At 35.1% G+C, this 26,405-nt stretch overlaps 2 protein-coding genes across 5 annotated transcripts in view; one reads left to right on the top strand and one right to left on the bottom strand.

The window, feature by feature from the left end:
* Nucleotides 1–26,405, bottom strand: part of MACROD2 (mono-ADP ribosylhydrolase 2) — a 2,049,910-nt gene that overhangs the window by 1,664,098 nt on the left and 359,407 nt on the right. The gene's annotated exons all lie outside the window — the stretch shown is intronic.
* FLRT3 (fibronectin leucine rich transmembrane protein 3) lies at nt 10,261–24,024 on the top strand. 4 transcript variants are annotated; one of them, XM_040447741.1, is made up of 4 exons: nt 10,322–10,560; nt 12,404–12,540; nt 18,704–19,466; nt 20,468–24,024. In XM_040447741.1, the coding sequence occupies exon 4, from the start codon at nt 20,511–20,513 to the stop codon at nt 22,458–22,460; it is 1,950 nt and encodes a 649-aa protein (XP_040303675.1). In that variant the 5' UTR covers nt 10,322–10,560; nt 12,404–12,540; nt 18,704–19,466; nt 20,468–20,510; the 3' UTR covers nt 22,461–24,024. The 4 variants fall into 4 exon arrangements, 3 of the variants coding, with proteins under 3 accessions (XP_040303675.1, XP_040303676.1, XP_040303677.1); XR_005782147.1 differs by lacking the exons at nt 18,704–19,466; nt 20,468–24,024 and adding an exon at nt 17,934–18,697 and having other exon boundaries at nt 10,261–10,560; XM_040447742.1 differs by lacking the exon at nt 12,404–12,540.

Below are 26,405 nucleotides of genomic sequence, written 5' to 3'. Positions count from 1 at the left end.
TTGATGAGCACAAAGATTTAGTTAGAAGCATTTTCATCATAATTTCACTTATAGTCTTGAAAAGTTAAAAACCACACAAATGGCCAGCAAGATAGAGTAGTTACATTGATTACTTCCTGTGCAAATGATGGAATACTATGTTACTATGTTCCCATTACAGCTGAAGATATCTGTGTATATTTGATAATGCAGAGACAAGGTCACAAATTTCTTAAGTGAAAAGAAATTATAAATCAAATAAATTATAAAGCAATAAGTATTTTCCTAATTTTATTTTTTGCATATAGACGTAAGTTCTAAACATCTGATTGGCTTAGTACCACCCAATGTTGATACTGGGAATTCACATTATCTTTATTTTCCTCTTATCATTATTTTCTAACTTTCCACAACAAATGACTAAACAGTGTCATTTAATGGCTGTAAGTAAACTATAAAGTGAATTGTAACAGTTGATTGCAACCAGTCTGATGGAAATGGACAGTATTGGTCAATTCATTTCTTATCATTACAAAATACATAAGTGGTTCATAATAGCATTGTCTTCTGAGTCATTCTGTCTACTCTCTTAAACAACCTTCATTCATTTTTAAATAAGTTATAAGCATCCCATGTGAGACATACTGAGGGAAAAAAATACAATTGGGACATATTCTACCAAAATCAATCCTTGGGACTGATAGGACAATCAGTGGTTTTCCTTAACTGATGAGTAAAGAACTTTGTTTACCAATGAAGAATATTGTTTATAAAGGACAAGTCAAAAGAAGAAATGAGGTTCAGAAGAGCCAAATGTAAATAGAAATGCATGATAGGATTCTGGCTCACTATATGGTAAATGACACATCCTAAACTGGTATAACTTTTTTCTTAATATTTTCTTTCATTACATTCTGATACAAATTACAGGGGCACCTGGGTGCTCAGTTGGTTAAACATCCGACTCCTGATTTTGGCTCATGTCATGATCTCACAGTTCATGAGTTTGATCCCCGAATTCTTTCTCTCTCCCTATTTCTCTGCCCCTCCCCAACTCGCACCTTATTTCTCTCTCTCAGTCTCTCTCTCTCTCTCTCTCTCAAAATAAAACAAACAAACCCAAATTACAATGAACTCTTAATACCATAGAATTTTTATTCCATGTCTAAAACCTATACATTTATTCTGGTTTCATATTTTGAATGACTCTGTTTCCTCTACATCTTTACAACGTCAGACTACAAGTTAATCTGGATACAAAGTAGAAGCCTTTGAAAGCTTCCCCATATTCCTAATGGCTATGTGGGTGATTTGACTGTGACCTATGGCCTCACACACATATCCCTCTTTCATAGTCATGGCTTATTTGGACCATACTAGCTTTCTCAGCAAGTGTCAGCTTTCAACCTCCTCACGCAGATGATTTCCTTGCCACACAGAGAAGACCCTTCTTCAGTCAAGGGATTGCAATCCAAGATGCAGAATAATGGCTTGGGAGTCTCATAGACACTTCTGTAAACTTAGAACTGGCAGCTTTGGGAAAGCCTCAACTTTCTTCCCTGGGAAGGCCTAATAAGGGAAGGAGCAGAGTCAGGTCATATTTTTTAATACCCCCATTAGTAACATCTCCATATTTGAAAACCCTTTCTCCTCTGCAATCAAATTTTATTATTCTAGTCTATGCTAAGCTTTCTACCGTGCTTTTCATACTATCACCATTATTGGAATAATAAATAGTCTCATTATAGTCACAGTATTATTTTGCTCAAATCTCTGAACTCTTCTTCCTCACTGGCCTCTATAATTTAGCAATCTCCTCATTCTTCCCCAAAATTAGATACAAGGATGGATGAGGGCAACATGCATTCCCAATATTCTTAGAAAATTTCCTCTGTTATCCTTGCTTGTGCTTACCACCAAAGTAACTAGTAAAGAGTTCAAAATCTACTTTCTATGGCTCTCTTCCCCTCAAATTAGCATATTATTCCTATCTCAATGACTCTGATTTTCTCCTTAATATCTCTTCAAAAACTTTCCTTGTTTAGCTGCTATTAGTCTCATTTCAAATATGGCTTTTTAGCCCAGAATGCATTGGCTAAATTGTTCCTGACCTTCTCATCCACAGACTAAGAACAGGTTTCTTTGCCATTTCTTTGGGATTGCTTTGAAATCTATATCTAGCTGTCATGAGATGGCTTGGGTCCACCTTAATCTATATGTGAGTGGACACAGCAACTTGAGGAGGTTGGTTATAAAGTCTTTGGGAAACAGATAATAAGTCAAAATGACCAGACTGATAACACATATCTTATCATCCAATAAACATTTGTTGAAAAGTAGTGGGAAGACATAAGGCAAATTAGACATCCAACTTGAGGGGCCTCCTTATATTGCCTGTTCTACCTTCTCATTCTCACCCCTTTCATTCTGAGTGTCTACTGAATAGCAAAAGCTTACTTAGACAACCTCACCACTCATTCCTCCTCACCAGCTAATGCAGACACTTAGTTGGAAATAAAACCAATCTAAACAAAATAAAGAGGATGCTAGTAAGTTGGATCAACTGCATTAAACGTTACAACCCTTCTGAGCCTGAACAGCATCTGCTTCTCTTAGAACCAGAGATATGACCTTAACACCATCTTCAGAGTGCCCCAAACAAGCTTTTGGACTGGCACCTGCTATGCAATTAGTAGATACCGGCTGTATTAGAATGGAGATGGTAATATTGTTTTGTTAGTCAAGAAGACAGGATATAAATATGATTTAAAATTTCCTATAAACTTTTTTTGTTCATTTGAGTCAGGATATAAATATAAAAATTCCTTATAATTGCTTAACACTTATAATAATTTATTTCTACATTTCTAATATTTTTATTTTCTATCAGTAAGCTATTCCTATTTTCTGTTAGAAAACTATTCTGGAAGCACATAAGATGAAAGATATTTTCTCTAACCACGTCCAAATATAAGACAGAAAGATTTGCTTGCAAGGAGCAAATAATAACAGTGATAAAAACAATGACAATGATAATGCTGATAACTTACAGTGTATAAGATATCGGTAAAACTTTTAATTTTAAATTGTACATAAAGTAAAACTCAAGCAAATGTTTTAAAAAGATATAATTCTACTTTAAAAAAAAAAAGCTTAGCTATTGAAAAACCAATATTAACCTAGCATTTTTGGTATCAAATCTGCCATTTATATTTTACTTGTCCTTTCTTTCCTCTTTAGTCAGCCAACAAGCTTTGCTCTTTGTCAGTAAGATATGATCTGATAAGCTTATTTCTGACTTGCCCTGGGGGAAAAGTGGAGGACAGAATTATATGTGGACACTTCAGAGTGGCAAGTCTGTTCCCTGGGCTACTGAAGAAAACAAAGAGGGGCTGCATGGGAAGCAAGTCAAATAGTTCTATATTGCCTCTATGTAAACATGACAATTAAACAACTACCAAAAAGCTTCTCAACTTCTTCCCTAATAAAATTATTAACTTTAAAAAGTAATGCTTTTTAAATAATATTTTTAAATTCTACCATTGTTTTAAAAACAACTTATTAAGAATAAAAACTCACTAAAGTATAAGTAATTCTTGGGAATATTTTTACACTTTTAATAAACCTAGAAAACATTTGTAAATTTGTAGTTCTAACGTATTTCAAATGTCAAACAAAAAGAATGAAAACTTAACTACTTAAAGAATTAAATTCCCCAAATTTAAGGTTAATCACTTAAGGTATGAAGGAAGTGAATCAGAGGAAACTATAGACATAGTTTAATCTTTGTCATGAATCATGCTCTGAAATTTGAATAGATTTATATTTTAGAGAAACTGTCCAAGTGGTAAACACATGATTCAACTGTAACTTATTGTTACTTGGAATAGATGATATTGTAAAATATTCCCTTAGTCCAAACCTAGTCAAATGAGAATACTCTATCCTTTAAAAAATCTTAAAAATAATCGGCTCATACTAGTTTTCAAATGAAAAGAAATACTAATCATGGTAAATCTGTTTCTCCTATATGATGTCAATGAAGTACAATTTCCATAGTCATTTATAAAACAGACATAATATAAAAGTTTTTTTTTATTCTACTTTAACCATGTTTTTTCAACATTAAATGTGTTTATGTACCTAAGTAATCTGGACTGCAAGGAAAAAGCAATTCTTAAAAAAGATAATCTCAAACAGAAGGAGAACTACAGTGCTGGTTTCCAGAAATAAGAAAAATCTGACAACAATTTCAGGAAATCTTCCTTTCATATAGTCTCTTTGTGTACCTAAAATTAGCACCAATACTCCAGAAATAGTGAAATAATAAGATGGTTTGTAAGTGATGACAGCTTTGGTCAGGACTGACAGCAATAGCTAGCTATATAAAAGAGAATCACAAGGCTCCAGGGCAATGCACTTGTACGATATCCAGTAAATACACATCTCAATAATTAGACATACATTGATCTGCTCTTATTAACTGTTAGTCATCCAAAGCTATGTTTTAGTTTAATAATTTCCAAGGATAAGGAATTTGTCCTTTGGTTGTAATTAAGTCTCTAAACCAGACTTAGATACTGTTATCTCAAGGTCTGAGCATCCAGGACAGTAGGCAGAATCATTTCACAAATTGTTTCATTCCCAAAGATAAATTGTTAAAATGTACAGTTCAATTTAACATTAATGGATTGTGCCTTTTGAATAGATCCTGGCCCCACTCATCACCAGGAAGATAAAAAAGCAACTATCCACAGGTTTTAGCTCTGTCTTGGTAAGTGCTTTCTCAGATTTAGTAATGAACTCTTACATGCACCACTTCATTGAAGTTTGTAATAGCTAAACGAGGTTCCCATATCTTCATCCTCATAAATGAGAGAACTGAGGCTCGAAGAATTTAAGTTCTTTTCCCAGGGCCACACACTTAAGTATCAGAGGGAGAATTCACTCACTCTGCTTAATCCAGTCTCTGCTTTTTCCAAGGTCCATTTTAAAAATCTCTTTTATATTTTAAAACAAAGAAAGAAAGATGACAGGACATTGGAGAGTAGGAAGGGATAAAGGCTACAGCCTATATCAGTGGGAGTTGGACACCGCATCAGCTGTATGGGCATACATGAAAGCACTGAAGATGGAAAAAAGTAGGGATCCCCAGGCTTTCAGTTTTGCCAGCTGCCTCATGCCATCACTTTTGGCTAAGTACTAACCTGTTCTGAACCACAATTCTTTTTTTCCTTTCCTGAGAGGCCAAAGGGGTGATTTTTTTTCAGGTGGTGGTAGTTAATATTGTTTTAGATCACCTTTCTCCCAATCCCTGAAGTATATCAGTCTAATTTGGGGTAGAGGGAAAGTAGCTTGTTCCAGAAAGTGGGCAGATGAGCAGGCAGGGAGGGAAATAACCAGTCTGATTTTGCTTTGATTTCCGTTTCAAGTCCTGTAATGACAGATCTCACTCCAGTGCAGTATGTTTTGGAAATATACTTAAAAGGGATATGTGATTGTTTTTACGTACATTTTAAGTGTTGACTAATAAAAGGCAAATATCAGAAGAAGAGTTTAATATAGCACTTTTAAACCTTTTAGTATACTAAGGCATCTGTGACCTGCTAAAATCTAATTATTTCTCCAACACCCTTTGGAATTATTCAGAAAGATGTAGTAGTTTCTAACTGGTGCATTAGGCATCTGGCCTGACTTCACAGAAGTAGAGATAGCTGAATGTGCACTCTCTCTATATATTTTATTAATATCCCATAGGCTCATGTTAAGATTTAGTACTGATATGCCCTGACATGTATCACTACCTGTTGACAGGGAAAATAAAAAAAAAAAAAAAAAAAAAAAAAAAAAAAACTGGGCTAGACTTGAGAGGGTCTACAAATAGAAAATCTTTTAAAGACGTTTTGGCAATTTAAACAGAAACTCTGGTTTAAAAAAGAAAAGAAGAGAAAAGAAGAGAAGAGAAAAAACAGCTTCAAGTTTATAAATTTATAAACCATGCCCAAGTTTCAGCATGCCAAATCCTTTTAAAATGAGCTAACCTCTAGAATCCACTCCTTCCTTCTCAAACTAACACTGCCCAATCTTCCCCTGGGCCATACCCTCTCCTCCATTCTTAACCATATATTTGAGTAGGGGGCTTAATTACGCTCACTGACACATCCCCCCAACTTTCCGTAATAGGTTCAGAAATGAGAGAAACTGAATCACAGGGTTATGTGCAGGAGCTTCTGGAAGTGGCCTCTCTTCCCTTAAACACTGTAATATGGGAATATGATATGTGGAACTGTTAGAGCCTAAGGGAAAAGCCTGGAGCTGCCAAGGGTCCACTACATATAGCCTGAGGAGTCTGCCAACACTGAACAAGGCCAAACACTATGAGCCAGAGAGAAACTCTAATTTTGTTGACATATTTTAAGCCACTGTATCAAGCTTTACCTAAAGCTAGACCATACATTTGAACTTCTCAGTTATATGAACCAAAGATTCTAATTGTTGATTAGACAATGAGGCTTGGATTTTAAGTCACCTGCAACCAAAAAATTCTCAAGTATATTATAATAGCCCAAGGCATTTAATATACCAAAAGCCTGAGTTGGGTTTTTTGCTTATTTTTTTACCCAAATTTGAAGACTTAATTCCCATGAAAAATGTTGAGTAGAAGAAAAAACATCCAGAATATTTCTTTCTAAGACTTAAAACGAATTTAATACATGCTAAGATTAAATCACAAATAGCACAGCTGGAAGTGGTTTGGTGGATCATCTAGTCCTACCAGCTTCTTTTATAGGGATGTTCAATGAATCTGTATAGAGTGAATGAATGAATGAAGAAGGAGTGAATGAGGTATGTTAAGTCTAGATAGGTTAGAATTCCTGAATTAAACTGTTCCCTGGAATAATATGTATTAGAGTCACTTTCAGCTGGGAGTTTATACTAAAAGAGATTTGATTTGTTGTTATTGTTGTTTTCATTTGGATACACAAGTAAATGGCAGAGCCTGGGAAACCTGATTCCAAACCCAATCTCCCCTATTGTCCCCCAAAGAACATCTCATATCCTCTCACAAAAACAGAAAAACACAAAGTCTTTTGATATGACCAATTTAGAGTTTTACAACTAGGATATGCTACTGGAGTTCATTTTTAATCCAGCTGTTTACAATCTGAAATGTATTTTCTCATGTACACTGTTGGATTCATGCACTAGCCCACAAAACAAATGAAACACAACCTAAAACTCTACTATAACTCAATTAAATTCTAAACCCTGGGAACATGAGGCTATGAAATGCATGAGGACAACAGAAAAAAAAAAAATCAACACGAAAATCTCCTATTTGCTTACCTCTTCCCCCATTTCCTTGCTACAGAACCACTTCAAAGGGAAATTTAGAAGAGTGTGAAAAAGCTATCATGGTTGTCTCCTATTTGCACACTCCTATTTGTGTATCTCCCTTTGTGCACTCTTCTACTTCTTAATGTGCCTTTTTTCCAGGTATTCAGATGCCCTCATCTTAATAATGGCAGCTACCATTCACTGTGTACTTACTATGAGTCAGGCACTGAGCTAATAAACTCAGAAAGATTTAGCAATTTGTCTACTGTCATGTAGCAAAGCCAAGATGGAGTCTGGGTATGCTAGACTCTGAAGCCCATGCCCTTTAAACATTAGATTACACTAATTCTTCCTCTCTGATCTGAGTCCTCTCTGCTGTAAGAATCAGTTCCTCCTTTCCTATCACAGCCTAAAGGGCATCAGGCTGAAAACTGCCTGTCTTCCTTCTCCTCCAACCAGCACAGTCATCCTTTTATTACAGCTAATCTCCTTTAAGTAACAAAGAAGGAAAACAATCTATAGTTACTCAGGGTAACTCTTAATCTTTCCAGAGGTGGTACTTACTATTATTCACCTCCATTGGCAGAATTTAGCCAGCTGATAAAAGTAGTAATTTAAAAAAAAAGAAACAAAGAAAGGAAGAAAGAAACAAAGAAAGAAAGAAGAAAGAAAGAAAGAAAGAAAGAAAGAAAGAAAGAAAGAAAGAAAGAAGAAAGAAAGAAGAGAAAAAGATGGAAGCAACAAAAGAGTATACATTTTTGGACAGGGTAGGATGATAGAGACTATCTTAAGAGTTTACCTCCAAAGTCAGTACCTTTAGTAGATCATAAATACAATATATCTACTCTATTAGATTATATTTTTCACAATCTCTTGCCTTCTTCTATGTTTTAATCCACATTAAAAAAAAAAAAAGAAACAGTACATAATTGGCATTCAATTATTTCCTGCTGCCTTTATTCACCATGCAATAAAACCAAAGCCCAGAGCACATAATATGAAGTCGTACCACCAATGGCAGCTTAGGGAATGGAAACCTCAGAACTCCTAACTCCCAGGCAACTATGCCACCTTGTAGGTACTTATAACCAAAATTGCCCATTTATCTTTCTTTTCTGTTTAAGGTCTGCCTGAATGGAGACAAAACTGGCTAAATATGGATATGAATATACAGTAATCTGGCCAAAGCAAAAACTCCTTTTTAAATATAAACAACTGCCATCTGAAAAGAGCCTCTAGAAAGACTTATTTCATAAAATAATCTAATCCATGTATTTGTTTTGCAGTAATAGAAGAAAATTCACCATTTAGTGAGAGATTATTCCCACCTTCCTTTCCTCCAAAAATTCAGCAGTTGCATCTCAGTGTAAGTTGTGCTACCTAACATTTTTAAGAAATTGTCTTTTTAACAGACATTAGAGTTCTAAAACTCCTGGATTTAATAGGTCTGCCCTCAGTGGCCAGCAAAAGTACAATCACAGAACAATAAGGGTCAATATGCCTCTAATCGAGGTTTCACCTTCTACTTTGATATCACCCATTCTCGGAGGGGAACTCACAAGGTCAAACTGTTATTGAAGAAGCATAAGAATAGATAAACTAAATGAAGCTAATGAAGAGACTATAATCAAATACTCCTGGGAAAGACAATCAGCTGGCCTCCTTCAGAAACAAACATTCATAGGAACTTTTTAAAAAGCACAAAAGACAACATTGTAAGCCTTTAAGAATAAAGCATATAATATTAGTTTAAGGAAATTGCCTTCCAGGTAAATCTAAAAGCAAAATATTCCCCAGCAACAATAAAAAGTGAAATGAACTTAGTGGAAAACTATGGCCCCAAAGCAATTATTGACCAAACAGAAGAAATCAGTCTATGAAAAGCATAATTGAATATGAATGTCTATAATTCTGCTAATTAGACATAGACATTCAATTGTCCAGTGTTTATTCGTGTACCAAAATTAAAATAAAATCATTTAAAAAAAATTTTTTTTCAACGTTTATTTATTTTTGGGACAGAGAGAGACAGAGCATGAACGGGGGAGGGGCAGAGAGAGAGGGAGACACAGAATCGGAAACAGGCTCCAGGCTCTGAGCCATCAGCCCAGAGCCCGACGCGGGGCTCGAACTCACGGACCGTGAGATCGTGACCTGGCTGAAGTCGGACGCCTAACCGACTGCGCCACCCAGGCGCCCCAAAATCATTTTAATATAAGCAAAACCACCCTGAAAGGTTTTTCTTAAGATGTTTACATTTTAGTCCATATTTAGGCAGCAAAAATATATCAGAAAGGAAAAGACTCTATTTAATTTTTCTAAAACTTTTCATTTTAGGGAGGGCTCCCTAATTATGAAAAACCTAATATCTACTAGGTTCAAAGGGGATGGACAAATAGTGGTAGTATGTGAAAAATAGTTTCATTTCTTAAAACATATACAGAACAATAAATTACTCATTACCTCTAGAAAAAAGGACTAGTTACTTTCAAAGTTCTTTACCATTTGGCATGCCTGTTCCCCTTCCCTTAAATAAATCAGTTATTCATTTGAACCTGCCTTCTACTCATTTGTCAAATAAATATTCACAGTTAGAGTTAAGAGCCTTCAAAATTCCAATGCTATTGGAACTAATCAATAATGAAAATAATATGATTTTTGGTTAATTTTTTAATACACATAGTTCAAAAATAAAAAGAACCTAAGGTTTCCTACTATGATCTTATAAGTATCCTTCTAACATGCTCGTATTTTTTTTAATAAGCTTGCTACCACTACCTTGCTGTGTTAAACTTTAGAAAACGTTGAGACTCCAAAGGCCGGCCTACAAACCAAATGGCATCCCCGCTTTGGCAGGCTGAGCGCCTCATTTTGGCTTCTCTCACTCCCTCTAGCGTTCGCAAAGCTCATCTGTCTGATTATCCAGTTACCTCACTGAACAAGAGCTCGGCTAAGTCCTGCCCATCTATGACATCACCCCCTTCTTCAACCACTGCGAGGTGAAGCTTTAACTTCAGACTTGGAGGTGGGCTGTGTGCAGTAAACTGGAATGCTCTCCCTCACTCACTCCTCAGTGTAGGAGTGATCCGAAGCAGGACAAGCTCTCCCTGCAGCTGCTGTTGGCTTTGTGTGGACTGGACGCGGAGCTTGGGAGAGGGGGGAGGGTTATTACTCCAGTTCACAGTCAGTGGAATTACAGCTATAGCGGCAGTATACATGGGATTGCTTTTTCTCGTCTTCCTGGTAAGTGTTTCCCATGTTTTTCCTTAAGATTGTCCCAGAAAGTTTGCTTGGTTTTTACTCTGTAGACAGAAATGAGTTGGTACTGTGAGGCATCCAAATATGAACGTTTGCTCTGTCACCAGTAAGAGCAAAATAATGTGTGTGTGAGCCAGCAAGGAAAAATTGGGCTATACAGACAAATGCAAAGAGTTTCTTAAAACCTTCTTTCATTCAAAAGTAATAATTAATAGCTATTTTCTGCCTTGTGTAGTTGCTATTTGTATAAGAGCCTTATGGAAAACATTAGGTTGGAAAGTTAAACGTTATATATTGAAGAATACAAGGCAGATTTTTTTTCACAGAGAGGAAAGCAAAAGGTCTTGCTAACTTGGTGTGTACTGTATGTGTGGTATGATCACCAATTGCTGTTTTTACAACTGTGAAAGAAAATCAATAATCTCTCTGCCCATGAGTACGCAGTACATGAAAAGCATACATCTTGCTCACAGCTAGCTGAGCTACTCCCGGAGACTTCTGTGCCTCTGTAAGGATTAACAGCTACACCTAGATTTTAAAGCTTGCACTGCTATCCTGCCAGAGCTGCTTCAAGCATTTCAGGCTTGCAAATCTCAACTAGTGACTTCAGCTCAAAGGAGGGGGAGACTTTCTTCCAAACCATACCCCCACTCCAGGAGAATGCCAAAATCCATTGCTTGGGCAAATGTAGTATGTGACTAGCATAGTAATTGGCAAAGCCTACTCAGAAAAACTAACAAAGCTCAGCGTGGAAGCGGTGCCTGATGTATGCAGTGAGTTCGGGGTGGCAAGAGGAACAAAAATTAGTAGAGCCCTCATCAAGTGGGATGCGCAGAGTATCCACTCACTTGCAACTTACAAGAGCAAAATTTTATATTGAAAGAAATGCTTTCATACAGCAAAGCTTCCAAACAGTAGTTAAATATATCTTCTAAAAAAATGGTTTTTTTTTTTCCAGTGAATTAGGTCTGAAACAAAATGGTTGCATAGAGGTAAAAAGTGCAACAGGCCTATATTTTCTCAACATCTGGGGGTTGATATTTGATTGATTATTTTATCTATTTATTTAAAATTTAAAAAAAAAAAGCCTTGATATTTGCCAATTATGGAACCAAATCCTCTAATGGCTTTAACAATTAGCTATTTTAAATTTTCTTAAACCTATCTGTTCTAAAATGCACATATATGTTATTTTATTAGCAGGAAACAACATGAATAAATTAGCCACTAGAAAAGTGCTTCAGATGTAGCAATGCCTTTCATTTATCCCGAACCCCATACAAATATCCTGACTAGCTTGAAACATAAAGAATTAATTTGTCTGTTTTAAGACAGAACCATTTATGCTTGCCCCAAAGTGACAGATGATTGATTGATACTCATCTCTTCTGAAATGAGTAAAGAAAGAAATCCATCCTTTAAAAGTACCACAAAATATTAATACTACCATTACTACCAATATTAATAATAATATACCAGGATTTAATCTCTAAGAAGATTAAATCAGAGACACGCTACTTAGTTTGCAAATATGTGTGTACACAACACATATACATATACACACACTTTCACACATACATATGTTTATTAGCCTGAAATAAAAAACAAGGTTACAAAAACGTGATTGTATGAATTAAAGTAGGAAAATCTCATCCAATTTTTTTTAATAGAGCACTGCCAAAACACATCAAATCCAGGAATCAGCAAAGATATTATTGAATGAATAAACATAATGAATTCATTAATCTTGCTCTTGTTAATACTAACCATCAGTTATTAATTGGGCTTTTCATTTCTCTGCACCCCCTTTTAAATCAATTTTGATTAGGTTCAAATGCCTAACTCAACACTCCTTAAACATTAAAGCTTGTGAAATACATAACTGGGCAACAAATAAAGTTTTTACAAAAAGAAGAACAACAGTAAGAAAATTTGTCATAACTGAATGTAGCCGCAAAATAGAAGGTATGTTTCTTTTGATTTCAAGTGTTAATTAAGGAGCCTCCAATTCTATCAAAACTTTTTCAGAGCTAAATGAAGCGGTGTGAAATAAATTTGGTTGAAATCTTGTGGCTGTCAGACTTTGTTAGCAAGCTATTAATTATCTTTACCCCAGTTTCTTCTCTAGACTATATTGCCCAATCAAATAGAAACTCCAATTATGTTCAGCATCTCCTGCCTAGGGACACCAGACCCTAATGAACACTCAGTGTCTCCAGATGAAAAATACAATTATCAGCTTTAAACATGCAAGTGCACTGCAGAGAGATTCGTCTGTGCTTTTCTTGGCCACACACCCTAAGGCTTCCTCCTCTTTCTGGATTATTTTGAGCAATTTAAAACCCTACAAAAATCAGTAGCAGAGAACTTGCCTTGTATTAACCTTATATGAATGTTTTTTCTTCCTGCTTTTTATTTTTGATGTTATACCAATACTAAATTAAATCTGGTCAGTTAAAGAAAAATTTCAGTGGATCTTAACTTTTCCCCCCTTTATTAAGGTGGGTGGGCTGCATAACAAAGAATGTGATTAATGGCAAGATGCAGAGCTAACTTAAAAATTCTGAATTAAATCACCTTAAATATTTTTATTCAGTCAGTGTATTTATAGCATTATAAATAATTGTTGAAAGTCAAATGAAGACTACCATAAATGACATCGGTGAGGGAAATGAAATTCAGTAATTTTTCAAAGGCTGTAATTTCTTCCCTCCTTTTCCCTTCAGTCCCCTTTCCCTCCCACCCCCCACCTTTTGCCCTAGAGGCCTTCACTGTTCTTCTCAACGGGAGGCTTTGTTGTAATTAAACCAGAGAAAAACTGGCCGGCAGCAGCCAACATCTGACTTGCGGCTTCTGAAAGCAGTGTTCTGGTAGAGTGTACCACCCCCCAGTGGGCAAAAACTCTACAGTAAATCTCTCAGCAATATTAATTCTCAAAACTGCCTTTTCCTATTCAGAGCATAAAAAGGGCTGTTTGTCGACTTCTTCTAACATTCCACCATTTCAGAACTTATCATAAGTCAATAACCCAATTTCCAACAATGAGACGGTTTGTAAAAGTCTTCTGGAAAAAAGCCTTCTTCCTCTTAAGAATCAATATAGGAATATACATTTCAGAAAGCATTTTCCAGTTTCAGACTGCAAATCAACATCACTAAATTTGGTGAGACATGACATCAAAAAAGAGTTTGGAAAGCCATGTTTACATTGCATAGAAGAGCAGGTTTCAGCACTTTGACTTGACTATTGACAAGAACTCCAGAGAAAACAGATTTTAAGTAAAAGAGGAATGAAATATAATGTAAGCAGCACCTAAAGTTGCGTTTGTTTTGCATATGCATTATCTTTTTCCTAGACTCAAAATTAAATGTCAGAAATGTATAAAAAGCTCTCTCCAGGTATTAGTCTCCTTAAATGAGAGGAGAGAGAAATTGCTCTCACTTGATGAGACAATGACAGCTTTTGTTCTTTATTCTTTCACTTTTCATGTGCACAAGTTACCGTGGCAACTTTGAAAAGAAAACCCACAGACCACATTTGGTTAAATACTATTTTTAAAAAGTGTGCCACTGGACTGTGGATTGATCAGTTTATGTGTTGTTGATTTTCTTCCTCTTCATTTGCTTTACATCAGTAATATCCTACTCTGAAATGAAAAAAAAAAGTGTTTTATGATTTGAGATGTTCTCACCAACGAGCACAGTGCTTGGCGCACAGTAGACCCAAACATTTGTTGTATTAGTGTATGGAAACTTGAATACTAGAAATTTAAAGCACATCCACCAAATTGTACTCACAACACTGAAAAAGGAGCTTTAAAGTTTGCAATGGGAAAACATTTGTGATTTTAAAAGGTACAGTTTTAAGTGCAATTGCTCAAAGGTCAACGCAAACGTAAAACATGTTCCCTGCCCCAAGCCCTCTTCTGCTCACATTTACCTCCCTCTAAATTCATGTCTTCCTCATTCACACAAGTCTTGGTTCTCCAATTCATTTGATCTGGATTTAAATATGACAAAAGGAAGAAGCATTCACTATGATGAAAGATAACATCCTAGTTTGCCTTTTTCTTTTAAGGATGCTTGATTTAACTTTAAAAACCAAAATAAATGAAGCAGAATTGGATTCACGTATCACAAACCTATGGGGAGAAAAGAACCAATAACATAAAAGGAGAAAGTAAAAATCCTTTGCTTTGGAACTTTTATCCCCTGTTTTACATAAATAAAACACAACGTCTTCAGACTAGAAAATAGTCTAGATAAAACCAAGTCTGAAAAGGCACGGTTGCTTCTCTGCTGCTCAGCAAACCCTTCAGACTTCATGGCTCTCAAGAGGGGACTTAGAGGTCCTTCTGCTTGCCTGGCATTAAACAAAAGAATTGGAACTTTCCTGAAATCTGATGATCGTGGAAAATTTAACTACCAGTCAGGCTGCTTAGAAAGCATTTTGCTGTCACTATCAACTAACCTGATGTACTCCAGTTGTTCAGTTTAACCGTATATGTAGCTTATTTTAAATACCATTTGTCTTTACAAAGACTTAGCATTCACAGGTTGATCATTTTGTTGTGCTTTCAAAAAACGTTTTAAGCCTTCATAAATAAATTACTTTCCAAAACTCTATGATTATATAAATTCCAATTTACCTAGAAATATTCACAGACTTGGATAAGTCCGATTAAGCATGTGTTTTCTTCAACCTCAAGGTTTTATTTAAATAATAACACAATTAACTTGGATGAAAAATTCTTTTAGATTTAAAAAAAAATTTCTTAAGCTCCCATTATTAAGATAGGATTATGTGAAGAAAATCATTAAAAAGAATCTTTACTAAAATCTCAAAAAACTCTGTACTCAATATAAGATTTTTTGAAAATAAGCCATGATTTCAAATCAATTTAAATCAAAGGCAACAAATAAAGGATTTAGGAAGTTATCAACATATAATCTTAATCTAAGTGATCAAAACATGAGAATACCTTCTCATTTCAAACATTCCCACCTCTAACATATTGTAGTAGCAGGGAAGAAATCATATAAACATGTACATTGCCTCAAATCCTTGACTGTATGTAAATACCAGTTTTCTATTCAGATAAAAGTTCTTAAATTATATTAGTTTTCTTAAAATATCTCAAAAAGATAGTATCCTTACTATTTAATACTTTCTTACATCATAGAACTAAACTGGAGGCTTTTCACAGACCTGATGATTACATTATAAATGCAATTTTCTTTTAACCCCACAATTTTTCTGTATTAGAAGAAACTGAAGAGAAAGATACCTGTTAAAAATCTGATTTATCCGTGAGGTGATTATGTTGTTCTTTTTGTCACAGTTTTAAATGCTATATGCTTAGTGATGATTCCATTAAAAAATAGTTTTAAAACATTTCTTTGAGTAACCAGGGGTCCATTTATGTTTTTCCCCAAGTTACCCCAATAACAATATTTTTCTAAAAGATGGATTACTTTTTGTTCAGAAGTAATGGCCTCTTTTCCAGTCTATGCAGACATAAAGACTTCTGAAGTTGATGTTGTGGAAACCTGGTCGTAGTGTCCATACCAGTGGAGCTCATTTTTCTTGTTATCATTCACAATCAACTACAGTTTCCCTATGTGTGCAACTGTAGAACCAGCTCAGAAAAAGGAAAGTGTAAGCACTGGGGGCAGCATCGCTTATTTTAGATAGATTATTATAGCCTTTAATATGCAAAGCAAAACAAAACAAAATTGTCTATCACTATAGTTTCAAATTTAAAAGGGAAGGGAAGGAAAAGATATAAAACATAAACTATAAAACACAATCAAACACAAATTGAACTGTTCTGAGGTTAAGTAAAAGGAGAAGGAATTTGTGAGGGAATCTTCATTTCTAAGAGTATTCTCTCCAGAGAAAGGTGCTTTTTATTTTTGCCTTTAGTTTTAATGCAACTTGGGGAGAAGAGAAATGACATTTTACAAGAATTTAATGAGATTTAAGGCTTTCTGTTAATCCCACATTATTACCACTATTGTACTAATGGCAATGTGAGTTTGCCTATCAAACAGAGCAAAGGAAGCAGCTTTACAGATGTAAAACCAGAAAAATAAACAAATTAATCTTCTTTTCACACCATTTTAGGTTTTTTTTTTGTTTTTCTTCTGGGTTAAAAATGTGAAAATCAATACATATTCTTAGAGCTTGATTTCATAAAATATTTAAATACAAGCTTTATCACTAGTTATCATTATGAGCATCTTGGACATACTCTAGGCTAACCTGACTTGGGGAACAATCAGTTCTTAAATCCTCATTCATCAGATTCATCTCCTCAAATATAGAGTGTGTTGTGGCATGTGACAAATGCCTGACTACTGGTAACATTTTAAGCAGGTTCTCATCAGTGATTTTTTATAATAGTTTTTAATTAGTTTCAAATACAATTTAACAAAAGTAATTGTTTCCTAAACTTAAATTAACCACATTATTTTAAATGTTGAATAATTTTCAAGCTCAGAAAACACTTACAGCAGATACTTTTTAAAATAACTTTGTAATCATAATTTCAACAACTTGGTTTTTCATTTTCATATTCCACAAAAGCAAAAGTTTTCAAGATAATACACCACTGAAATTCAACAATAATGAGCAAAGCCCTAAATGGATCACAGTAAAACCTCACTTTAAACAATAAGTCATTTAAACTTTCCTTTGTGGGCACTTTGCAACATCCACTAGAGACTGCTTTATCCATCTGCAAACTGCTATTTTTGTTTCAAGTTGCTTAAATAATAAATTAAATGGATCTGTAATTTTTTTTAAGTCTCCTTCTGTTAACGCATTCTATGATATGGTTGGTATTTCATGGCAAACTAAAAGAAACTGAATTTTCAAATAGAACCAGAAACACAAATTTTGGCCTTGTTTAACATTCACTGCCAGTAGCATTTGAATTCTGGAACAGATGCTATCCTTGTTGGATGCTAGGTAATTACTAGGGGAGAAGCAAATTATTTCTACTGTAAGCCCTTAATTTCAGGGTCAAATATTTCCATGACACCTTAATGTTCCCTACATATACAGAAAGCCTCTGAGTAGGTCATCCTGCATAAAAGATACTGATGCCATGTACTTCCTCACCTCCACCCCAAAAAATCTTCATGGATATTAGATAATGGACAAAGCAGTCATCATTAAAATCACTGGTTTCTTTGCCTTAAGTCTTCTTTCAGAAATGACAAATAAACTTACTGGAAATTGGCATGTTCATGTTTGAATCTAGAGAGAAATGCCTTGTCAGATTTTGTTATGCTTTCTGAATGGTCATTATAAGGAGATAGACTGACATAGTGTCCTTTCTTTTCCAAATACAGATTTTTCAAGTTCAGTTTGCTAAAAGAAAATTAAAATTATATTCCCCTAAAAAACTAATAGTAACCTGAACTTCTATGCTACCTTTTGGCCAAGAATACCTGAGTAACTAGAGTTCCATGATCATCAACTAGTCCTCAGAAATACCTCTAAGGAGGAAGGAGATGAGGTTCACATTCTACAATTGGGAAAATTGAGGCCTACAGGAAGAATTAAACAGGGCACCGAAGAAATCAAAAGAAAAGATTTAAAGCAAACTCCTTTCAACTCTTTAAATTGTAGATTGTATGACTTTGTAAAACCATGTTCAGAAATCTCTTAAAAGTTACCATGGCATTTCTGTCAAAATCCTTGTTACGTATTTGCTCACCTCTTTGTTGTACACTTGTTTTCTTCTTTTCAAACGTTTTATCATTTTATATCTAAGATTTAAAAGTGAACTTCTAAAGATTGACCTGACATGAATTCAAAAGCCATGGAAGGCATTTACTGGTTCTTGAATGACGCTTTGCTTCTGTGTTTAATTCAAAGTGACATTAACAGTTAACAGAAGAAATTATCTGTTTGGTGACAATCTCAACTTCAGCTCCTACTTTATTTGTATAGCAAAATTGCGAAGTAAAAAACAAACAGGTCATCTTATCCTTTTCACCAACTACTATGATGAAAGATTTCTTGCTTAAAGAAAGAACTGTTAAGTTTAAATTTCTAGGAAATCTCTCATATTAAAAGTTCATTATTAATAGTTTATTAAAACCTTTTGCTTTCACAGGAGATGCTCATACCCAGTATATTTTAAGGAAGAGAAATGTAAAGGAAATCTGGTATGCTTCCTTTTTTTTTTCCCCATGAAGAATATTTGAATTAAGTTTCTATACCTCTTAAAAAAGAATACCTGTTCTTGTATAACGTGACTGCACCAGATATTCTGAGAAAGCAGCAAGAAGCAAAAGCTGGAAATAGCTATTTCACAGCAGGTAATCATACCTCAGGATATAGCTACTGTACAAAGTTTATACTTGGATAATCCTGTATAGGAATAAAGGTGGGGGGTAAATGACTGAAAAACCTATTACTATACAGGCCTTAGCATCATGAATGGCTTTCTTCATGAGGATCTGAAGTTACTATCTCTGACCACATTGCACAGAAGAGCCAATAAGAATTTCAAAGAGAGCAATTTCTACTAAGGGAATTAAGCTACACAAAAGGAACCTTCACACAGAAACTCTATCAGAAAAAAAAAAAAAAAAGTACATAGGAAGCCATGTGTTCTACATAGTAACAGGAAGCTGAATTGTTTCTGGTCCCTACTTTAATGAGCTTGCCCACCATGCTGAACTGCAGCTGGAATGTTCATTGACAACAGCGAGCCTGATCTGGAGGTGTGTGCGGCATAGGATTACTTGAATAAACAGTGAAGAACATTTCCAAGGACTGAACAAGAATTTTTAACTCCCAGCCCCTCATCAGGAAAATAATATATGTGCATTGGATTTTCACTCACGCAAAATTTATTCACATCGTTAAATAAGGTAGGAAAAATATTAAAGTGTTTTATTTTCATGCCTGAAATTATAGAGGCTAATTAATATGTAAAGGTACAGAAGAGCTCATATTACACAGTAGATTAGTACAAATCTATAATTCTCCAGCCATGGGGAAAGTTGAACCATATCCTAGATTAGAACTTGAAGAAAGATAAATGCATTGTGAAACATATTATGAAAGAGAACATAATGAAAAGTTTGCGCAAAGCCATTAAGCCATGTAGTGTGAAACATTAAAAAAGGGAAAAGAGTGAGCTAGGTTAATATGAAATGGAATTTTCCACTTAGGTTAGCTGGATGTATTAGCTGTGTATTTTTTTCCTCCCTTAAAATAGATTAAAAAGATTCCTTCTGATTTTCTTGTTAGAAATACCAATGAAACAATTCTTAATATTAATAATCAAAGAAAAATAGCATCAATAATCAAAACAAATGAATGGCTTTAGTAGGATTCAGGTCTTAAGAGGTATTTAACTGACTATACCTTTGAATATTAAGAGGATGGATTTTTTTTACTACACATTTCTATACATGTACAGTCTATCTAAGAAGTAGACATCAAATTTTGATTTTTAAAAACAGTAACATTATCTTTAAGTACAATAAATCATATTCCTATGTCTCAATTCATTATTAATGTTAAGAAAAAATTAGAAAATTGATTAGCTTGGTCAGTGACTGGCTATAGAACTGATATCAAACATTATGAAAGTGCTCTAGAATTCTCAGTAAAACTTTTATATTTAACATTTCAAAATCAAATGGACTTGGGACATGATATTCTTTAATTAAATACTACAAACATTTAAGGTAAAGAGATTATAGGATGGTGTTCATTGTAAGCTAGTGATAAACCCTAAGCATGCAAAAAAAATTAAAAAGCTGAAAGTGATTACACATTTTAGTTTCCACATATATTTTGAACACTATTTTAAGTATCACAACCTGACTGTTTTCTGTCTTTCTTTTAACTCACTCCATTTTAGGGCTCTGACAGTACCGTGTACAAAGACCTCAACAGTGCTGACCATGATCAGCCCAGCCTGGAGCATCTTCCTCATCTGGACTAAAATTGGGCTGTTCCTTCAGGTGGCACCTCTCTTAGTTATGGCTAAATCCTGCCCATCTGCATGCCGTTGTGATGCAGGTTTCATTTACTGTAATGATCGCTTTCTGACATCCATTCCAACAGGAATACCAGAGGATGCTACAACACTCTACCTTCAGAACAACCAAATAAATAATGCTGGAATTCCTTCAGATTTGAAAAACTTGCTAAAAGTAGAAAGAATATACCTATACCACAACAGTTTAGATGAATTTCCTACCAACCTACCAAAGTACGTAAAAGAGTTACATTTGCAAGAAAATAACATAAGGACTATCACTTACGATTCACTTTCAAAAATTCCCTATCTGGAAGAATTACATTTAGATGATAACTCTGTCTCTGCTGTTAGCATTGAAGAAGGGGCATTCCGAGACAGCAACTATCTCCGACTGCTTTTCCTGTCCCGTAATCACCTCAGCACAATCCCTTGGGGTTTGCCCAGGACTATAGAAGAACTACGCTTGGACGATAATCGCATATCCACTATTTCATCACCATCTCTTCAAGGTCTCACTAGCCTAAAACGCCTGGTTCTGGATGGAAACCTATTGAACAACCACGGTTTAGGTGATAAAGTTTTCTTCAACCTAGTCAACTTAACAGAACTGTCATTGGTGCGGAATTCCCTGACTGCTGCACCAGTAAACCTTCCAGGCACAAACCTGAGGAAGCTTTATCTTCAAGATAACCACATCAATCGGGTGCCCCCAAATGCTTTTTCTTATCTAAGGCAGCTGTATCGACTCGACATGTCCAATAACAACCTAAGTAATTTACCTCAGGGTATCTTTGATGATTTGGACAATATAACCCAACTGATTCTTCGCAACAATCCCTGGTATTGTGGGTGCAAAATGAAATGGGTACGTGACTGGTTACAGTCACTACCTATGAAGGTCAATGTGCGTGGGCTTATGTGCCAAGCCCCAGAAAAAGTTCGGGGGATGGCTATCAAGGACCTTAATGCGGAACTGTTCGATTGTAAGGACAGTGCAGTGGTAAGCACCATTCAGATAACCACTGCAATACCCAACACAGTATATCCTGCTCAAGGACAGTGGCCAGCTCCAGTGACCAAACAACCAGACATTAAGAACCCCAAGCTCACTAAAGATCAGCGAACCACAGGGAGTCCAGCAAGAAAAACAATTATAATTACTGTGAAATCTGTCACCTCTGACACGATTCATATCTCTTGGAAACTTGTCCTACCTATGACTGCTTTAAGACTCAGCTGGCTCAAACTGGGCCATAGCCCAGCATTTGGATCTATAACAGAAACAATCGTAACAGGGGAACGCAATGAATACTTAGTGACAGCCCTGGAGCCTGATTCGCCATATCGAGTCTGCATGGTTCCCATGGAAACCAGTAACCTCTACCTATTTGATGAAGCCCCTGTTTGTATTGAGACTGAAACTGCACCCCTTCGAATGTACAACCCTACAACCACCCTTAATCGAGAGCAAGAGAAAGAACCTTACAAAAACCCCAATTTACCGTTGGCTGCCATCATTGGTGGGGCTGTGGCCCTGGTCACCATTGCCCTTCTTGCTTTAGTGTGCTGGTACGTTCATAGGAACGGATCACTCTTCTCAAGGAACTGTGCGTACAGCAAAGGGAGGAGAAGAAAGGATGACTATGCGGAAGCTGGCACTAAGAAGGACAACTCCATCCTGGAAATCAGGGAGACTTCTTTTCAGATGTTACCAATAAGCAATGAACCAATCTCAAAGGAGGAATTTGTAATACACACCATATTTCCTCCTAATGGAATGAATCTGTACAAAAACAATCACAGTGAAAGCAGTAGTAACCGAAGCTACAGAGACAGTGGTATTCCAGACTCAGATCACTCACACTCATGATGCTGGAGGCCTTGTAGCTGACTGTGTTTCGGTTTTTTTAAACCTAAGGGAGATGATGGTAGGAACCCTGTTCTACTGCAAAACACTGGAAAAAGAGACTGAAAAAAGCAATGTACTGTACATTTGCCATATAATTTATATTTAAGAACTTTTTATTAAAAGTTTCAAATTTCAGGTTACTGCTGCGATTGATGTAGTAGAGATGCCTGAACACAAGTCTATATTTTAGTATTTTTTAGTAATTTGTACTGTATTTTCCTTGCAAATACTGAAGTTATAAACCATTTACTTTGTGTTCTACTGAGTAAGATGACTTGTTGACTGTGAAAGTGAATTTTCTTGCTGTGTTGAACAATCAGGACTGAGTTCACATGAGATCCTTGTAGTATAAGCACAGGCCATTTTTCACTTTGGTATTAATGAAATGTAAAAAAAGAAAACCTGGCTGAATGAGAAAACTTAAAGTTCAAAAAATAGTTATGAAAGAATGTTCCAACTATTAAATTTGTATTATCCCAGTGGTATTCAATAAATTAAAATATGTGACGTAATGGGCAATATCAAACTTGCTGCATATTTCCATTTTTACTCTAAGCAAATTAGATACTTTTAAGAAAATACGCATATCTTCTGAACTGAATACATCCGCTGGCATAAAGGAGTGTGAAGTCTGCTGTTAAAACCACTGTTAACAAAGCTTTGAGAATAAAGGACTTCACAAAATGAATAATGTAAGAGCACTCTTAAGTTAGGGGGAAATTTATACTTAGGAAAATATGAAATCTTAGACTCTGATAGTGTAATGACACAAACACCAGAATTGCATTTTGGTTTTGCCTATACCATCCTGATTTTTGAAAAGAGAATTCTAAAGATATAATTGTTAATGTTTATAATGTTTTTATCATAAGTGATATCAAAAGAGAAACATACATATTTAAAAAGGTAGTGTACCCATAAGCAATTCCCCTCAACAATGCAGAGAAAGTAGTACTTTGAAAAAGGGAGAATTTAAAAGAAAAATAACTACTAGAAATCAAATTTAGATCTGGTTTATATGAAATGTTTTAACACTGTACATAAAAGTTCAATTTACCTTCACAATGATCAAGAATACTGCCCATTACTGTCACAGTTTTCCACATATTACATAATGAACTTGTAATGTAACATTTCTTTCTAGCTTCCTACTGAATTGTAAGCTATTACTTGTTTAAAAACCACATCATTTTTCTGTTGCCATGATTTTTATTTTTCCAACAAAAAACCAAAGTGCATTGTACGCCCTTTGGCCAGTCTTGTATGTGCCTTGATCCAATGCTACATGTATTCAGCTTTTAAAACTCGACAAATTTTTCATACTTCCTTAAATATGAAAAATTATGGTCTTATTGCTGAATAAAACAAGAAAAAAGTACAAAATAATCGTGCTTGCTTTTTCGGGATTATGTTACTATCACTAAAGTAGCAAATTGCCCAGCACATTATTCCTAAGCACCCCCATGTATTTTTCTAGGCATAAAAATAAACGTTGACTACAAATAAAAAAATATATATAGCAATATCTCGAGCTTGTGTATCATTTAACTTTAAAGAGTTCAGTGTTTCATGAACAAATTAACTTTCCATCATTCTTTTGGAATACTATTATTTTGTTTATTCACTCCAAAGATGGAAAACTTCAGAAGTGGTTCTGTGATCTTTCAGTCTTTTTTACGTTGCTGCCATTGTCCTTACTGATACTTTTTAAAATGGTCTTTGAAAAACTAATATATTGTTTTTAATAGCTTTTTGGTAGTATGAGTTGGCACTACAGGATTTGAAATCTCAGATCTATCACTTACTAGGTATGTAATTAAAAGCAAACCACTTTTTCATCTCTTACAGGAGATGATATGCATGGAAACTGCGCAATGTTCAACCAAATTAAGTTACTACTATTATGATCAAGAAAGTTTACCATGTGTTTCCAGAGGTTTGTTAGATATTTCTCCTTTTGCTAGTCCACTGACAAACATCTCCAGCAGCCTGTGAAATGTTATTTATTATTCATTTGCCATCTACATATGTTTCCCAATAAGGTTATCTCTTTTGACTTCTTGTTATGAAGAATTCCTGTTTTCTAGGAATAACTTAGCAAAGACTCATGTGATTAACCTTAAATATAGGGAACGTTTTGTGAAGGAAGTTTGACTTTTGCTTCCAGAGGTTTTAAGTAGTTCAGCTACAGTGCTGCCAGAAAGGATGGTTCCATTATATCGCTATAAACCTATGAGTTTATAATAAGCCAAAAGCTAAAAGATTATATTGACTAATTTCCAATTAGTGCATCTTTCATGAGCACAGGAAATTTTATGTGTGTTCTAATACATGCATTTTAATTATTTTACCTGGGATAAATCAGAAACGGGTTTTATATCAGCAAATATAAATAGTAACAACAGTGTAAAAGTTTATTCTTTTCCTAGGTCTATGAAACCCAAATGCTTTGCTGAACAAATATATATATATGTATCTCCTTTTAATAAAATGATAAAATACAAATATCTACCTTAAAGGGCACTAAATTTATTATAAATACATGTGCATATATCCCAAACAAATGTTCACAATTTTTACTGATCAGGCACTAACAGAAAATTGTAGGAAAAAGAAAAATCTCATCCTGAATATACAACTTATAGATTTAACAAGAATACTATTGAGGAAGCTACCAAAAAAAAAAAAAAAAAAAAAAAAGAGGGAAAAATCACTCCCTTGCTGAATGTTTGACAAAAATCAAAAACTGTTTTTGGATCCAGCCACTTGTAACTGCATTAAATCACTGTATTTACACTCTCATTCCCTATTAAAAACAACACTGTTCTCTATCTTTCAGCAAGGCCTATTTATTAAAAGTATTCCCCTGTGCCAAATGAACTAGTAAAAAAAACTTTGCTTTACTAACTACAGTTTCTGAGTAAAGCACATTTTATAGCTATATGCCAACATGACAGTTTTCCTGAGGAATCCAAAGAGACCCATATGCTTTAAAGCACCTGAGGCGTGGGTGTTCAAGGAACCAATCTATCACTGAATTCACTTTAATATTAGCTCATCTGCTGCTGAAAACAATAGTGGCATTTAAAGTTCTAATTCCTTTCTCCTACTTAGCATGATTAGCAAATCCTAATTTAGCATAGTCTTAGAATTAAAACTATTGTGTTTTATGTTTTTGGACCTTTGGTTAAATTAGCAAAAATAACTCACGCTTATCAATCACTTTGATAAGAACTTCCAAGTTCTCTACAAATAATCTCAACAGCCAACGACCTATATGGAATGATTTCTACATTATAAATAGCAGAAGCATTGGCTTCAAGAAGTATCCTGTCTAGAGGATGTAAGGCATAAACATATAATCTAATGAAAGTTTACTGTAACTGCAGTATAGGAAAATAACTATCTATCTGGATGGATTAAAGAAGATCTCAGGAAGTAGGTAAAATGAGGGTCGGAATTGAAGGATAAGAAAATATTTAAAGAGAAAACAAGAAGAGTAGATACTGGTCATGTAGAGAAAATGGTGAACAGTCATGGAGATAGGAAAACAGGGACAATGTTTCTCAATGCCAGCTTTGGTCACAATCACTTGGGGAGGCTTTTATTAAGATAACCAGGCTTCAATATAGATCAACTAAATTTAAATCTCTCAGAATAAGGTTGGGCATTTAAAGTTTTCTTTAATTCCAGGGGTGCCTGGGTGGCTTAGTTGGTTAAGCATCTGACTTTGGCTCAGGTCATGATCTCACAGTTTGTGGGTTCAAGCCCCACATAGGGCTCTGTGCTGACAGCTCAGAGCCTGAAGCCTGCTTTGGATTCTGTGTCTCCCTCTCTCTCTGCCCCTCCCCTGCTTGTGCTTTGTCTCTCTCTCTCTCTCTCTCTCTCTCTCTCTCTCTCTCTCTC

The sequence above is a fragment of the Herpailurus yagouaroundi genome, unplaced genomic scaffold (assembly GCF_014898765.1).
Source record: "Herpailurus yagouaroundi ecotype Mexico unplaced genomic scaffold, PumYag 196, whole genome shotgun sequence".
Classification (NCBI taxonomy): Eukaryota; Metazoa; Chordata; class Mammalia; order Carnivora; family Felidae; genus Herpailurus; species Herpailurus yagouaroundi.
This window is presented reverse-complemented; position numbering and strand designations above follow the sequence as displayed.

What these genes read in the sequence shown, in the direction of transcription:
- FLRT3 (XM_040447743.1), top strand. Translation starts at nt 20,511, where the DNA reads ATGATCAGCCCAGCCTGGAGCATCTTCCTCATCTGGACTAAAATTGGG.